Source organism: Orbicella faveolata, unplaced genomic scaffold, assembly GCF_042242905.1.
Source record: "Orbicella faveolata isolate gen_17 unplaced genomic scaffold, um_ofav_v1 contig_46, whole genome shotgun sequence".
NCBI lineage: Eukaryota > Metazoa > Cnidaria > Anthozoa > Scleractinia > Merulinidae > Orbicella > Orbicella faveolata.
In genome coordinates, this window is record NW_028301576.1 from 8176514 (window position 1) to 8192068 (window position 15555).

At 40.3% G+C, this 15555-nt stretch overlaps 2 protein-coding genes across 4 annotated transcripts in view; one reads left to right on the plus strand and one right to left on the minus strand.

Moving 5' to 3' along the window:
• Positions 1-5641, plus strand: part of LOC110050874 (rap guanine nucleotide exchange factor 6-like) — a 39077-nt gene extending 33436 nt beyond the window's left edge. For 2 of the 3 annotated variants that reach the window (XM_020756846.2, XM_020756847.2), the window contains exons 38-48: positions 587-739; positions 856-964; positions 1100-1186; positions 1471-1506; positions 1673-1750; positions 2528-2653; positions 3219-3251; positions 3372-3443; positions 4062-4139; positions 4739-4774; positions 4987-5641. In XM_020756846.2, the coding sequence (XP_020612505.2) occupies positions 587-739; positions 856-964; positions 1100-1186; positions 1471-1506; positions 1673-1750; positions 2528-2653; positions 3219-3251; positions 3372-3443; positions 4062-4139; positions 4739-4767 (801 nt within the window). In that variant the 3' untranslated portion in view covers positions 4768-4774; positions 4987-5641. The remainder of the gene's footprint in view (positions 1-586; positions 740-855; positions 965-1099; positions 1187-1470; positions 1507-1672; positions 1751-2527; positions 2654-3218; positions 3252-3371; positions 3444-4061; positions 4140-4738; positions 4775-4986) is intronic. The other variant, XM_020756848.2, reaches the window with a different exon arrangement.
• A 2959-nt stretch (positions 5642-8600) lies between these two features.
• Positions 8601-12497, minus strand: LOC110050882 (potassium channel subfamily K member 3-like). The gene is made up of 4 exons (XM_020756858.2): positions 12020-12497; positions 10746-11045; positions 9741-9935; positions 8601-8950 (listed from the first exon to the last, which is right to left on the minus strand). The coding sequence occupies exons 1-4, from the start codon at positions 12327-12329 to the stop codon at positions 8769-8771; spliced, it is 987 nt and encodes a 328-aa protein (XP_020612517.2). The 5' UTR covers positions 12330-12497; the 3' UTR covers positions 8601-8768.
• Positions 12498-15555: the final 3058 nt, after the last annotated feature.

Below are 15555 nucleotides of genomic sequence, written 5' to 3' on the forward strand. Positions count from 1 at the left end.
CCACAATACGGCCGGATTCCTCTGGACTATAGACCTTTACCTGCCTTGAGATCCGTATTTAAAAATTAACTTAAAAGCGAACTTTGAAGGCATCGTTCTTCTCTCGAAACCCGCTCAAACTTCTCGAAACTGAAAGCTTAGCTGAAGTCCAGTTTGTGATTGACAGCTGTCGCTTCGTTAGCCAATCAAATTATTTGAACAATTCTAACAAGGATTGTGATTGGCTTATTTTAGCGTGCTTTATCAGAGAACAGTGCACGGCTGACGCCACTTTTGCTCGTTTGGAAAATAAAGTTTGGTTTGAAAATTCAGCCGAATGCGTGGGGAAATTATCTGATTCTTTATCATAAAACAAATAAAGAAGCCTCGACTGTGCTCTGTTCTGTTGTAAAGCACTTAGGAAGCGGTAGAGCACTCAAGAAGTAGGGAAAAACACTCGACTGCGTCTCGTGTTTTCCCCTACACTTCTTTCGTGCTCTACCGCTTCCTGCGTGCTTTACAACAGAACAGAGCACAGTCGGGGCTTCTTTATTTGTTAATTGAAACAACTCTCGAATGCGCGTGTAATTGCGTTTGTCGATTCCAGGATCCTGACACCATGTTTGAAGACGAAATTAACAGTCAAGGTGGTCCTGGGCAACAGAAAATGACGTCATCAGTGGTTGGCATGGTAACAGGAAGCACCACATGGAGTCGAAGATCCTTGCGAGACCAGAATCCTAAGAAGATGTATGAGGAGGTATGAAGGGCCAAAATTTTTAACCGCCTCAGTTCGAAAGATTTCTCTACCTGACGTTGTTCAAAACAGAATCTGTGTTTCCTTCTCTTATGGAGTTTCTTTTGTTTGTCACACAGTCCATGATGTCACGGAGGGTGAAGCAGTATTTATCGAACCTAACCATTATACAAGATGAGGATAAATTACGGGACATGTCACAGGTCTGCGAGCCCCCTCAGGGGTCTGGTAAGTTAACCATACTACTTCTTTCGATTCCCTCGCTTCCCTCACTCCCACCACTCCTCCCCTGTTACTTGAGGTAAATGTCAGACTAGTATAAATAGTGTTATAATTGTTTTCATTATTTTTTCGTTTTTGTAGCTCCGCCCAGTGTACAGATGCGCAAGAAAAACTCGCCCACGTCCTCCCCGACCGCCAACAAGAAAGATCGTAAAGCTGGCAAACCGGGTGAGTTAACCGCTGGACAGAACAGAACGAATCTCGTTCTCAGGCTGTGTCTGCCTTCTTTCCGCCTCTGCCTCGCTCCAGAGGATGGAAGAAAAAAGAAGAACCTGGTAACGAGGTTGCTAGACCAAGAAGTAAAACCTTATTAATTTCTAATTTAAAAAAACAAGTTTGGGGCGCGAAATTTAATTTATGTTGGACTGTGTTTGTTGATAGTCTACGATTACCTGATCGCATCAATGGATGCTGACTTCTAACACGGTTTTTAATCTGTTCTTTTGTTTTAGTCCCGTCGCCGTTGGCACTCAGAAAGGATTTTGCAGGTTTGTTAAGCATTGATTTACGAAATTAATTCTGACGTTCATAACAAGTGTGTTTTGCGGCGTTTGCCAGAACGTTTGCAAGGTGTTTGCCTTTTTTACAACAGAAATGGATCAGTTTCTTGAGCTTTGTGTAGCGTTGAAGAACTTTTTTTTGTCCTTGTTACAGGTGACCGCGTGTCTGTGTCTTCTACGGCGAGTACGTCATCATTCCCCGACATGCAATCACCAAAACAACTCAATGAAGGTAAATGAAAATCTGATATTTTGTTTTTTAGAGTGGCGAGGAGATAAATGCTTCACTACATAAGAAACTGGAAGAAATAACCAGAGACAACGTTTCTGTAGTTTGCACTCCCTGGCCCTCTCTGCCGGTTGAGACTCTAGATAGAGCACGTGACGGGGAATGGAAATCACGTGCATTAGTCACGTGTTTCCGACAAAAAACTTGAAATAGGAATAGACCAATTTCGATATATTAAAATTCAGTCTAAAACAATAGACCTCAGCACGAGGCCCCGGGGAATAAACCCCACAATCTCTGTAGTTATTTCTCGGAGCCTCGTGCTGAGGTCTATTGTTTTAGGCTGAATTGAATATATCGAAACTGGCCTATTTGCGAGAAACCTTCTTCTCAAACTCGTTCATAATTCATCAAGTTAAAACCGTGAAGGAGGTTTGGATACCCTGTCTTAATTAGCATAGATTTTGATGATTTTACTTCTCCGTTTACTCCTTAGTTTTTTTATTTCGATCGAGAAGATATAACAAACACTCGAGACAGTGTTTCACCTGCTATCCAAACACCTCGAATTTCGTCGAAAATACTCAGGTGTGCGTCGTAGTTTCAACTGTCTTCTCGGTGTTTGGATATCCCGATGAAACACTGTCTCTCGTGTTTGATATATTACTTCCAATAACCTTGTGGATTTTTCATTTTAGAGAATGCCACGTGTCCTGTTTCTAGAAAAGAAGATTAAATGGTACTTGATGTCTTATGTCGTATATTGTTTTTGTATCTTAGAAGACATACATGTGTTCCCGGAGGGGGATAGAACGTCTTTTCCGGAAGACACTGTTCACATGCAGGAACTTAGAAGACTTCACATCAGTGACGAGCATCACAGACCACATTACCGTCACCCTCCAGGTTAGTGAACAATACACCTTATACCGTTATATTTGATCGTCAAAACTGGATAAATAGCAAAGTTTCACACTTCCTCGCTTCCTAGTCAGTAGGGGTATCATGTAACGTTTTCAGCAGGAAGGCGACTGGCTTTCACATGGAGGAAAAACGTTTTGAACTGAACTGCTTTATGAGAAGAATTTATTCTATACAGTCAAACAAGGCAGACAAAATCGTTCCCACAGCCGGTCAACGGTTGCCCTGTTGCCAGCTCTTGTTGAAGAGTCAGTGACAGCAAAGGAAACTTTGAACGTCTTCCTCCTTGTTTAAGTTCAGTTCTCCACCTTTGACTGAGTATGTGTGAATGCGAGGTAGAAGAGTACTGGAATCAAACGGACTGAATATTCAAACGAAGCTTAGTGAGCGTTTAAGGAAGTCGTGGTGTTGAAACCGTGTTCAATACATGACGTCTAAACGTCGTCTACATGGACGAAAACTCGTCCACTGTGCGTTGTTATAACGGTACAAATAAGATGGTTTTCGGAAACCTGTGTTAATTTAGTCATTATTTTTTATTCTCTCGTAGGTGTTGAAGCAATCAGGCCGATGGTGTATTCAGGTATAAAATCTTGTCCATCTTTCAATAAGAGCGTATGGCCGTAATTTTGATGCAAGCGATTCCGCGAACATTGCGAAAAAATAGTCTCACTAATTCATCCGCCTTGTTGATATTTTCCAGCACGTTCAGCAGAAAGTCTACCTTACAGTCCAACTCATTCCACGTCCTCACAAGAACATTCATATCACCCTGGTAAGTTTATTTGATTTGACTTCTTTCATAAATACTTAGGAAACTAAATTTAAATTTAAAATTTGTCAGAGTCCGATCTAAAAGACTGTTTGAATGCCACTGCCTTTTCGAAATGTTACATAACTAAGGGATTAAACGACCTGCTTCTAAAGACGTTGCTTTGCTCGTTAGCGAGAAGCAGTATCGGTATGGATGATATGGAAACTGTGAACAGACTTGTGTTGCGTGGCCAAACGTCTATTCGCAAATCACACTGAAGCCATTTTAATGTTTACAGTCCCAGTTATTCTTTGTGCGGTCAAACTGAGGCCCCGTCCAGATGCATCCGACGAATTCGCTAGCGAATCCGGATATTTTTGCTACGTGTGGACGGGAAATTTTTGAATCTGGAAAGAAAAAGTTGCGGATTCAAAAATATCCGGATGCGTGAGGACGGGGCCTAAAGTAAACAACTAGACCTCTTTTGTGTGGATGTGGTGGTTTGAGTCAATTGACTCGTGGGACATTCCAAGGTAAACAATTCGAGTGCGTGCTGTAACTAGACAAACATGGCGATTCTGTTGTATTGACCTTTCGTCAGGTCCTAATTTCAGTTTTTTTTATTATTATTCTTCCCAGGAGTCACGTACCTATACCCTGGTTATCATTACCCAGTGGACCAGTACAGCAGAGTAGAATATGTAGAAAATTATGACGGTAGGTTGTTGTTGTTCTTGGCACCACAACCATTTAGAAACGCACGTAGCGAGAAATAAGCCATTTCTCGAGTTACCTTGTGCCTCTGTTTCAACACGAGTCTTCGCGCAAAACCTTTCATATGAAAATAAGTTTTATTTGCATGAAAATGAACTGGCAGGGGGGAACACATTTTCATATGAATCTTTTCGCATGGAGACTCGTTTTGACACAGAGGCAAAAGGCAGCTCGAAAATGGCTAATTGGAAAAGCGGTTTTTAAATCGGTTTCGGAGAGAGGTCATTGATTTGTAAAATGTTGGCTTCGTCTTCTAGCCGATCAAAAGGGAGAATTTTGGACCTGTCACGTGATACCCAAGAGATTTTGATTAGCCTTGCACGAAGTTTTCTGCCTTTTTCATCGGTTACTATAGTATTTGTTTCAATTTCAATTAGGTTATTATAGTCATTCTGGGATTATTTTACCAAAACTAATAATACATGCAGTTTAGTCCGTAAAATACAGTATGATGAATGAATGACTCCTTCCTTTGAGAATCCTCGTTGCGTTCCCTTATGACGCACTGTGTAATTGTTATATTTACTTGTTGATTTTCACAGATGAAGAAGGTCAAGTTTCAGCTGTTTAACTGATCGGTAAGTGGAAAGTCCAGCTAAATATTTCACCTCTTTCGTGAAACAAAAAGTTATCTTTTTTCGTTGGATTTAGCTTATCATGTTTTAGGAATGTGTCTTTGTGGGCTTTTTCAAGTTTAGTTTTACTTTGCTGCCGGGAGTTTTCGAAAACTTTTAGTCTCTTTAAAATAACGTGTCTGAGCTAACAACGTGACTTTTCTCTTTCCTTGCAGTTCTCAAGAGACTTCCTTCACAGTTTCATCTCTCCCTAATAAGATATATTTTGTTTTACAATAATTGAAGACTTGTTTTCGACTTTTATTTTGGATTTTTTTTAATCTTAGCGGGAAATTTCTTGGGAAAGCAACTTTAGCTTTCCACGTCGTGAAGAGTAGAGATTATTGAACTTCCGAGAAGACAATTTCCTCTTTAAAACTCGTTGTCGCCTTAAAACAAATTCTCCGCCTGTGTAAAGCGTAAAAGAGGCCGTGAATTCTGTGACTGAAAGACGATAGGCAGAGCAGGTCATCTGCCTAAACCTGTAGAAATAGATAATTATTATTCTTAGCTCTGATCTGAAACGTGATAGGGAATCTTATATACTCAACAAATAGTAGATACCGCTAGTTGGAGCAGGAGGCACGGGGAAATATTTGGTGGTATTCTTGTCGCGGGCCTGTCCGTGAATATAAATAGAGATATTTAAACCGTATATTAGTCTAGGTAGGATTTTGAAGAACTCGTTATTCAAATAAAGCATACATTTTTATTTTGATCTCAAAAAATGAAGAGATGTACTTACTGCCGAGTTTACGAATCTTTTTCTATCAACTGTAAATATATTGTAGGCTAAAAGACAAGTACAAAATATTAAACAGACTTTTTTTAGCCTGTGTGTTTTGTCGAACATCCACTCGTATGCACGAATGCACGAATGTTACGCGTAATCACACTGGCCAATCACAAGGGACACATAATCCAGCGATCCAATCAAAACTCCAGATTAACACATGTGGCTGACGAGAATCGCGCGTAAACGTCCGTGATCGAGTCACGATTGGTTTTGGTTTTACTTCTGATTGGTATGGGCGTACGGGCCGGGGGGCGGGGGGGGGGGGGGGGAGGGGCTGCAGCTCTCCTAGTTAAAGAAACTTTTGAAATTTTTCGGGCAAAACGCTGATGATTCGGGCAAAAGTACTTGGGAGAAAACATTCTAAAAGGTAGTCAAAGCCAGGCTTGTAAGCGGCTTTCTCTGACGTTTGCGTTGTCAAGACGGTGTTAAGGTCAAATAGTGGAATCCCGATTTCTCGAATCCCCATTTTTCGAACCACCCGATAACTCGAAGCAAAACTCGTTTCCCTCTACTCAGTCGAATATTGTAATTGTAATGTTGTAATTTTACCCCGATTTCTCGAACTATTCGATTTTTCAAACCAGTTTTCGTTTCCCTTAGAGGTTCGAAGAATTGGGATTCTTCTGTAGTTTTGGAATGATAATAGTTTCATTAGACGTGAGAATTGTGAACGTTTTTGTTTTTACTGCGATTTGAGTGCGTTTGTACAACACATGCTCTCGGCCATTGTGTATTTCTTTCGGCCAATAAGCTCACCCACCCCCCCCCCCCCCCGCCCCCTTCCAAGTCCGAAGGTGCCCGTACGCCTCTCCAAATTGGAGTTTCCGCTTGGCTTGGTAACACAAAACCAAAGCAATAGACACTCAAGTGAAAATCGCTCTATTATTCAGAAATTTGAGAGACGAATTTCTTTAGAAGTGGACAGTCAGCATGTTTTATTATCGTCTCGGCCTGTGGTGTTTTCAGTCATGGTGGCGGAGTACATTGAATGAATCATGTCCGTGCAAGCTGTGGCAATTTTTGTATTAATTTCTTTACGGGACTAGAATTTTGTGGCGTCTATGGCGACTTTAAGTCCTCACTGGCGCTAACATTAAGCAAAGACACGACATCATCTCTTTTAAAAATGTTGAATTGTAAGAGGGTTCTCGATATGATAATTCCTCGTTGACCCTTTGTAGGTGTAACTTAGTCCAAGGCTCGATTAGCAACCGCTGTTCGGGAAACGGGCCCGCGTTCGTTGGGACTCGAGAGAGCAGTGGGAATCGGGCCTAACCAATCAAGTGCAATTCGCTGAAGGCTTAATTTGGTAATAATTAACCCAAAAAAGTATAATTGAATTGAATTGAATTTGGGAACGATTGATTCAGTAAATTAGAATGGGTAATCAGATGGTGACGAGTGAAGTTTGGAAATAATTTCACGTGCGTTTTGTCAAACTTCTGATAATTTCCCGAGCCTTTAGTTGAGGGAAATTATTTGAATTTTGACAGGACGCAGGTGACGTTATTTCTTTCAATTTCACGAGTTTTCTGTTTGATTACCTTTTAATATCATGGGTGACACATTACACTTACAATCGAGCGAGTTGTTTATTGTAGCGAGTAATTTCGCGCTGAGCGTTACCATAGCAATTTTGTAATTTCACACGTAAACTAATAAATTAACGCTGACATTTCGCTCCAAAATTAAGGAGCAATTTGTCGCCCATGATATTATTAATTTAATTCACGTTAACACCGAACTGAATCTTTCCTAGGTGGACTCGGCTGGCCATCATTTGGGCCACACTGTTTTACGAGCTGAACACGATTCCTTATCCTCCAGCTATCACAGGGGTTACAGGAGGCAGCTGGTGAATCATTTACTCGCCAAAAGAACAATGTTGATTTATCCATGGGTTCAACAGCGCAGTTATCTTAAACTAATTTATATACAAAATATGTAAGGTGGACGCTTATCTTAGGAAACATCCTAGAAACTGTTTTGAGTCCTGTCGATCTTTCAGCTAGCTAGATTTCATTCCGTACTTCTGAAACTCGTTAATAATTCATCAAGTTAAAACAAAGAAAATTACAACCGTGAAGGAGGTTTGGATACCCGATCTTAACTGACATAGATTTTGATGATTTTACTTCTTCGTTTACTCCTTAGTTTTTGTTTCTATTGAGAAGATATATCAAACGCGAAAGACAGTGATTCATCGGCTATCCAAACGTCTCGAATTTCGACAAAAATACTCCGCTGCGTGTCGTATTTCCAACTCTCTTCTCGGTGTTAGGATGTCTCGATGAAACGTTGTCTTTCGTGTTTGACATATTACCTCCATAGACACGCGAAAGCTGTTCCTCTTTGTTCTGTGCTTTCATGAAAGACATTAAAAACACTTCCGTCCATGAATTGTCTTACTGTAAATATTGAGTTCAGTACTGGCAGAAGCTTGATAACTAGAAAGCATACTGGCAGAGAAGCTTCCTACATATACATTTCATACATGCAAGTTATTTGCTTGGTGGCTTATCAAGACACAGATGCCTCTAATAAATTGCTTCATCTTTATTCTCATCGACCGTCTACTAAAGAAAAACTTGACTGATATTAAGCACATCAGAATAAAAGTGTTGCGAAAACTATAATGGCGTTTTTATGATTCTATATGATTTTTGGCTTAGCTATAATTTGGGCGCGGCACTGTACAGATCCCATGAAAGTTATGATAAATCACATTATCGTTAAAATGTAATAATAGAATCAGTTTGAAATTTCGCACAAAAAAGTTCAGTTGATCTTCAGGAATGTGTTCAGTCTCAGCCTGGTCACTACTGTATTTCGGGAAAATACTTTCCAGTAGAACGCGGGCCTTCAGCTGCTTTAGCAGGCTTTTAGCAGTTACGAATATTTACATGAAATATACTTATCATGAGTGGCAAAAATTTACTTGACCATGGTTGTGTTTTTTCAATAAGTAGTGGAACGACTCATCATCATCATCATCATCATCACATCTTAGGCGAAGGCAGGCTATTCTTGGTTGGACAATGTACTTTTATAGGCTCCTTTTACATTACCTAGCATAATTGCTCATAGCTATTTACATCTTATCAAGGCAATACATTATGATATTCTTTATTTTTATTTCATTTTAACTCAGAATTCTTTTGCTTAGTAGAGCCAGCGAGGATCATTGGTAAGCGGTGTTGCCTCATCTGAAGCGAATCGCCTGTAAGGGATCACTGAAGGGAACACTATGTTATCCAGGCTGCGAGAGGCTAAGTACAAACCATCAGAGCTTCGACCCCGACCCTCAGAAAATCCTGCACTCAATTGTCGATGGCAGCAGAGACCTGGTGTAGGCAAAGCAAAATAATAGGACTGAAAGGAAATGACGACACTGATTTCACTCAGGACATTTTTCCAAGTTGGCAATTAAAATTCGTCACCAATTTGCCGATTTACCAATATTTATTAAAATGATCAAGTGACACGTCACGTGATCAAAACAGTATGTTAAGTCAAAGCAGGACACCGAAGTTAATAAGGGAACATTTTAGCTTCATGAAACAAATATAACAACAGATATAGCCGTCCAACCATAATTCTACTTTACATTCCAGACCTAGACCTTAATTAATCTGCTCGAGTACTGAGTAGAGTTGCCTTTGCCTCTTTGTCAAAATGAGTCTTCATGCAAAACCATTCATATGAAAAAGTGTTTCGCCTACAGGTTCATTTTCATGCAAATCAAACTTATTTTCATATGAAAGGTTTTACACGAGGACTCGTTTTGAAACAGAGCCACAACAGTGGCGGATCTAGGGGAGGGCCCCGTCCCCCCTTCCCTCCCTTCCCCCCTTATTTTGGGCAAAAAAAAGAAGAAATCACAGAAAGAAGAAAAGACGGTAGGGCAAGCAAAACACCCCCCCCCCCCCCCACCCCTTAGCTCAAGGTCTGGATCCCCCACCGCACAAGGTAACTCTGGAATGGCCGATTAGTTTAAAAAGCCTTTCACCGTCCTTAGAAATGGTTCGGACGACAAACTTATATCTGATTTTGTTAAGCCGAGATTACGTTGTACCTTAAACTTAACAAAATCAGTAGCATCGGGGCCGGAAGACATTGAGCCTTGATACATACATTTTGTCCGTCTGCAGATATTCCATCTGTCAAACACTTCAGCTGCAGACACCACAGCAGAAAGAAGACTCGACACCAGGGCGAGGCCAACTACAATGTATAGGGCCCTGATGACAAGTTCAAGCGTTTGGATCCCGGATGAAGGTTCGCGTCCTTTCCTGGGTACCATGTCACCAAAACCGATAGTACTTAACGCTGAAAAGAAACGAGTTAAAAACATTAAGTTTTTTGTCTACATTTCGCCGATAAAAGTAAAATATAAAACTTTAAGGTAAAAAGCTGTTAAAATTATGAGTCTAAACGTTTTCGATATGTTTGATCATCATCAGATGATGATCAAACAGATCGAAAACGTTTAGACTCATAATTTTAACAGCTTTTTACCTTAAAGTTTTATATTAACTTTTTTCTTTGAATGAAAGGTCAGAAGATTGAATAATGGTTGTAACATTAAGCGGTCTGATGGACACACCAACATATCATGTGAGATTTATTCGTGACCACGCTCTTATAAGACACAGACACCGTGTATACCGTAAATTCTCGAATTAGCGCCCCCCCCCCCTCTCGAATAAGCGCTCCCTTCGAATAAGCGCCCCTCCTATCGGCCGAAACTTAAACTAAGCGCCTTCACCCCCTCGAATAAGCACCTCCTTCCCCTCCCCCAATTTTGTAGACGAGTAATGAAACAAGAAAGGCCAAGATTTGGGAAGAATTAAATTAGTGCCCCCGCCCCCCTCGAATAAGCGCCCCCCGTCTTCTTCTAGATTTGAAATAAGCGTCCCGGGCGCTAATTCGAGGATTTACGGTAAACACAATCCGGTTTACCTCGCCTTTTTCTCACCGAGGTGATTTTGGCCCAATTGTTAACATTTGATAGCACCTTACATGAAAAGTGCCTCCCTGATGTTTGTAACAAACGTCACCACTGTGTAACATGAATAGCCCCAGCGCAAGGGAGGGTGTTAAAGTATTGAAATACGTGATGCCAGAGGTAAGCTATACCTATAAAACAGTAGTAAACTCCATCGAAGTAGCTCCAGTCCTCTGATAAATACAGCAGTCCACCGAGTAGGAGAAGGACTAAAACCAACCCCGAGGTGCTCAGCATCACCTTGACCTTGGTACTTGTGTCTCCTCTGAGCTGGCGTTTGGAGCTGATCATGATGAATCCAGTCTCTAATAACTCGTTGATTCGCTCACCTATCGACTTCAGTGCTAACACACACAACGGTATGCCGAACAAGGCGTATAAAATACAGAATAACCGCCCAGCAAAAGTAGAGGGCGCCATGTGGCCGTAACCTGAAAGCATGACGTAAAAAAGCATTACAAGAAACTGACTGACTGACTGACTGACTGGCTGGCTGGCTGGCTGGCTGGCTGGCTGGCTGACTGACTGACTGGCTGGCTTCCTTGTTGGCTGACTGACTGACGGGCTGACTGGCTAACAGAGACAGACAGACAGACAGACAGACAGACGGACAGACGGACCGACCGACCGACCGACCGATAGACAAACAGACATGCTGAGGCAGACACTGACTGACACAATAAATGGAAGACTGAAACATTATTACAACTCAAAATGTAAACGTGACTCTAACAAAACTTAAACGTACTACAAACTTGCCAGACTGTCAAGGCAGCACGTTCCCAAATTAAAAATTTCACTATCCCAGGTACTCAGAGAATTACAAAGAAAATGAATTTACGCACCTCGCACGACACAAGAGAATGAGTGAAAACGTGAAAAACACAAAAACCAAACAAACAAAGGGAAACGGAAGTCGATTGGAAAAAATATACGTTATAATAATTAGGATTTTTCTCAGTTTCCTTCATTCTAAGAATACACATACTAGATAATTAAAAGCTTTCATATTTAGTTTACCATCACACAAAAGACGTCGACATGAAAGGAAAGCTAAGTTATTGAAGAATACCGAAAATAATGTAACAAACGAATTTTGAAAATTTTAAAAAAAGTACGGACATCAAATTGGAAAAACTATCAAAAACGACTGAAGGCCTTGTTGTTAATTCAAAAACTCAGGTGGAGTTACGTTTTGTTATTAAAAATAGATTTATCATGCAAACCTTTTAAGACCAAGATCGTAGGGTTAATGTCGTTTCAAATAATATGACTAAACGACTAGGGTCGGTGATGGCTTCAAGTAGAAGTAATTACAGTACTCGCTATTCAAAACCGTGCAATTACTGTTGATTATCTGAGATTGAATGAGAAATAGTCATTCTTTAGCTCAATATATACCTACCGATTGTGGTAACAACACTCGCCGAAAAGTAAAGCGATGCATAAAACGTCCATTCATAACTTGAAGATCTTTCATGGTGGTCTTGGTAATACTCGTGAAGCTTGCTCACCAAGTTGTCGAATTCTTCCTTTGTCATGTTTACTCTCAAGTTCATGCGCAATTTTTCCAAAGTAGCCTTGTCGATCTCTTCATCTGTTCCGTGTTCATGTTTTGTCGGACCTTCGAGGACGTGGAAAATTCCAGCTCCCGTTAACAAAAACAAACCTACCAAACCACTGCGAATTAAGAGATCTCTTGAGCTAGATTTCATGATTCGGAGCGTGAAGATAACATATAACGTATGACCTCTGAAACGAGCCGAAACTTATTTAAAATGTTTGTCGGCCGTGAGAAACCTAAACTACCAACATGTACTTTGACATAAGCTTCGTAAAATATTTCAAATTAAGTTAAGCTCCTTTTCATGTCTCTGTCGCAATGTATCGTAAGTGTTTTGCTTATTTTAATTGGCTTTTTTTCCTGGAGATATCTCGGTTGTTTTTTTTTTCAGTAGGTACCAATCCTTTTGTGTTTTAAATTAATTGCTTACGATGCGAGCCATATAGCTTGTCTTGTTGCCATGGTGCCAGTAAATTAAACTCTGTAACCACTGGAAAATTCTTTGCTCAGCTTCAAATTAGGTCTTCCGATGCTTATAAATTAAACATAGTTTTGTGTAAAATTTCAAGCTAGGTTCTTCAAAGTTGTTGATAGCGTATATCATTGCGTGCGGAAGGCCGATCCCCAAAACACCATAAAAAATTCATTATGTTCATCGAAAGATACCGTTATTGACACCTTACCTCTTTTCAAAGAACAGATCATCATAACTGCGCCACAATGCCACTAAAATGAAACTAAGCGTCATCAGATTCCTAACGTACGCTCACTTCCTGATAACTTATAGATAGCTCTGTGCAAGTGAATACATGAAAGATCTTAAATTTGAAAGATGTAAAAACATGATTGATCATCGCAGTTATGCATACAACTTAAGCAGTTGTGAAATTAATGCCTGTAAAAAATTCAGGCTTGAACAGGATTCGAACTCCTGAACTCTACGATGCCGGTGCAGTGCTCTTCCTATAGGCCAATTCCGATATATTAAAATTCTAACTTGGCTTCGAGGCTTAGGGGAATAAAACAAAAGAAATCCCATCGAGGATGAGGGATGAATAATTAATTTCTTTTGTGTTATTTCCCTAAGCCTCGGAGCCAAGTTATGATTTTAATATATCGGAATTGGAATTGTTTCGTCCCGTTTAAAAAATGAATTATTTCCCATGATATGAGATCGGTTCATATAGCTTATTAACCAGGCGCGAGGGCTGTACTGGTAGATTATCGTCTCAAGGTCTTGACAGTACGGACCGAGCGCAGGGAGTCCCGGCCCCTTGATATTCCCCAAGTACGGTGTCGAGCAAGCTTGGTTAATGCGAGATTCATGCTACACTGCTGAAAATTCAGTTTAGGAAAGCTCCTACGACCATGGCTTGTTGATGGTCAAGACAAATCTGGTATGGAGTTTCTGACATTTCTTGACTGATAAATCATTTGATGGCATCCTCTACGTCATACTAGTTTCTATAGCTCTAGATTGTTGCCCCTCCCCAACGGGGAGGTACTCCCAGAAAAATTGAGTGAGGGTGTGCAGCCCGCTTCCCAAAATCCTGATCCTATTTATAACCAAAATCAGCGACATTCCCTACCCTATTTATGACCTGACCATTAAATCAAAACCCTGTTTCAGACCTGCGTTATAATTAGTTCCCTAGTTCAGACCAATGTTAAATTACCGTAAACATAATTGGTGCACCGGTGAGGAGCTTTTGTTGATAATGATGAAAAAGTAGCTTTTTCTTAAAAACATACCCATATTAAGGCTAGAGTGTAAAATACATACCCTATTTGTGACCAAAATCAGCTAAAATCGATACCCTATTTATTACCAAAAAAGCTGAAAAACAATATCTTTTGGGGCCGCACATACGTATATAGCCCAGATAAAGGAGTACCCCCCCCCCCCCTCCAAGGCTTATTGCCTTTCTGTTTCAGAACAGTGTTATTTTCAGGGGTCAGGTAAGCTTAAGGTAAGCCCAGGTTGATCTCCTTTAAGGTTGTAATTCAACTTTTCCGAGGAACGTTCCTGGCTTTTTACTGACAAGAAAGTCCGCCACGGGCTTCGACAGCGCAACGTTTAAAGTAACATGGAAATTTGTCACTGGCGTTTCAGCTTTTTCCTTGCAGAAATACCGCCCGTCTAGATCCTTAAGTAAAGGCAGTGTTAATTGCCTTTGGAATAAGGGTCATTCAAAGCAAAAACATTAGCTAGAAACAGTTTGTTTCTATTCAAATTTCCAACTTAAGGGTGTTCACTGTTCAAGGGCCGTTGCTTTCACGATTTGCTAATAGCCGTGAAATTTTCTCACTTCATTGGTGGGTGGCTGTTTTCTGGACTTTAAGGTGTACTGTCTGTAAAAGTGCTTCATTCCACCCTAAAGTCTTGCGCTTTAGATCCAAGCTAAACTGACTGTTCTACAGACCAACTTCTCCCTGACAGAACAAAACGGAAAACAAACGTACCCAAGGCCTACCATAAACTGCCGTTTATAAGCCCTGAACTTATACAACTTTGTACGGGGCTTTGGATAGGTTTATAAAAGGAGTGGCTTCTATCCGGGGGAGCTTATAAGCAGAATAATAAAACTAGTGAGACAACTCAGACAGTGCAGAGCGCAATTGATAGCTCTGGTACAGTAGTCCCACAGGTACTCACCCCTGCTCGGTTTACTTCCGGTTTGTGTCTACCTTGGTAGTCTGCTACGGCTTTTCCCCTTTGCAGTGTGTACGTTTCAAGGTTGTATTTTAATTCAAGGTCCAAAAATTACGCACAAATTAATTACTACTGGTGTTTTACGTTGATTTTCGTTCATTTTAAATTCAATAATACGCTGAAGCAGCAAACGTGACAATTTAGCTCTTCACGCCAACTTTGTAACTTGATACTTTTGTTTTCCTCGCAAAGGCATGTAATATGAAACCCTTGTTTTCTCCAAAACATACGGAAGATGTCCTTGTTTTTTGGAGATAAATGAAAGAAAGTTAAATATCTGATGTAGTGATGAAGAAACGGAACAGAAACGATGTTGTTTTACTAAAAATGCAAATTTTTACCGATGAACAAGAACTAATTTAATTATCAGATAGTCACGAAATACCACTTTCTTTTTCTGTTGCCACCTTTGTTGTTAACAATAAAACAATTCAAAATTAACACACAACGATATTGATGGCTGGGAAGCATTTCAACGAAAAGTATTGAAGATAAACAGCGCTACTTGGCCAATATGGATGAGTCTCCTCAAAGACTGATTTAATTAATTTGCGCTTTCATTAGGTGCCACGGTGTCTGCAGCAATATTTGAGCATTTTCCTGGTTTCTTTTGTTACAAATTTACAATATGCGGAGTATTAAAGCCACTAACTTGGGAACTTTT